The following is a 1,593-nucleotide window of genomic DNA, read 5'->3' on the forward strand; positions in this document are numbered from 1 at the left end:
CCTGATCTACTCCTGATGACCTCCAAGTGTATAGTCATTCGTAAGCAGCTAGGTTTGGCATATATTTGGGGGAGACAACTTGGGAGAAATCCTGTTTCCCACAGCTCTCCAGTGTTAGTTTGCTTTGGCTGGACTGTCGTGGTCGGTGTCAGGTGATAGCTCATGGGTGCTCAAGGTTTTTGAGGTGATGAAAATGTTCTAAGGTGGACCCTGAATCTAGAACCCCGTTGATCATACACTTGAAGCGGGGGAGTTGTATAGTCAGGACATCAGCTCTCAATTACAACGTAAAGGAATGAGACAAAGGAAGGAAGGAAACAAGAGGCCGAATTAGGCCAAGAAGGAGTACGGAGTTTTTGCCAACTCCCGCTGCCCACGTGTGTCAGGTGTGTCCGTGGATGTCACGTGCATACATGTGTCCACTAAGACCGGAAAGGCCCACGGATGACTTGATGCATGGTCTGATTTTTTACTCCACAAAGCCGAATATGGCACCACTTTCATAACTAGAAAACAGATTTGCAACCTTTAAATGTTGGAAGATAAAGAAGCATGCTCTCCTGGCCCGTGCCTTCATGAATCACCCCCTCGGAGAGTCAGAGGCTTGTTCTCCAAAGGCGGGGCTCAGTGGAACCCAGGGGTGGAGGCAGAGAAGCTTCAACATCACCCCAGCCCAACTCACACCACGGGCAGCCTCCCAGAGCAAGGAGTGAGGCAGGCGCAGGCAGGGGGACTGGGCACTCACTGTTCCGTCTTGATTTGGAGCCTGGGAGACAGCTTACAGCTTAACGAGAGGAACAAGGACTCAAGTGATCCAGTGGGAAGGGGTGGGCTTCCTGTCCCCCTGAAAGGTGACAGCCTCCCTCCCAGCACAGGGTGTCTTCATTAAGTGGGCGTGGCTGCTCCCAGGCCTTTCCAGCTCCAGACGCTGGAGTGTCTGGACCGTGGATGGGCTGGGGCGGGGTGGCAGGGGGAGTGTGGCGTCAGGGTCTCCTGTCCTCTCTGCCCGCAGGCATCTCTGGGAAGAGTCAGATCCTTTTCGCACTCGTCTTCACCACCAGGTACCTGGACCTCTTCACCAACTTCATCTCCACCTACAACACGCTGATGAAGGTGAGCAGGGCCGGGCCTGGGAACTCCAGCTGGGACTGGAGTTGGGTTCCAGTGGTCAGGTGATCTGGATGTGGGCTGGTGGGCCCGTCACCTCATGGGGCCTCTTATCTCCTTCTCAGCTAGCTAGATGAAGGCTGGAACCTCCCAGCGCTTTCTAGGAGAGGCCGAGGAAGTCCCAGATGTAAATGCATCACAATGGTCACAGGTGAGACTCAGGGAGAGTCAGCTATTGTAGCGCCTTTCTGCATCCGCAACCCGCAGCCACATGAGCCTGCAGTGGGCTAATATCAGACCTATGGACTGGGGTTGGATCAGGCTGGGGTCCTTTCTTGTTATTAAGTGACTTCGTGATATAAAATTCCTTCTTAGACATTACAAAAGAAAAGTTAGCTATTATGATGAGTCAGAATAAGTAGAGTCCCAAGTACAACATCCTTAACTTTCAGAGAACTCCTTCATCTATCCATCCTTCCATCCCCC

The 1,593-nt window shown here is 52.6% G+C and overlaps 1 protein-coding gene across 1 annotated transcript in view; it reads left to right on the top strand.

Moving 5' to 3' along the window:
• KDELR3 (KDEL endoplasmic reticulum protein retention receptor 3) overlaps nt 1–1,593 on the top strand; it is a 14,439-nt gene that overhangs the window by 7,901 nt on the left and 4,945 nt on the right. Inside the window, exon 2 of the mRNA XM_045290874.1 lies at nt 1,013–1,113. Coding sequence (XP_045146809.1) covers nt 1,013–1,113 — 101 coding nt within the window. The remainder of the gene's footprint in view (nt 1–1,012; nt 1,114–1,593) is intronic.

Source organism: Echinops telfairi, unplaced genomic scaffold (assembly GCF_000313985.2).
Source record: "Echinops telfairi isolate 266 unplaced genomic scaffold, ASM31398v2 ScPeMD7_2;HRSCAF=8, whole genome shotgun sequence".
NCBI lineage: Eukaryota > Metazoa > Chordata > Mammalia > Afrosoricida > Tenrecidae > Echinops > Echinops telfairi.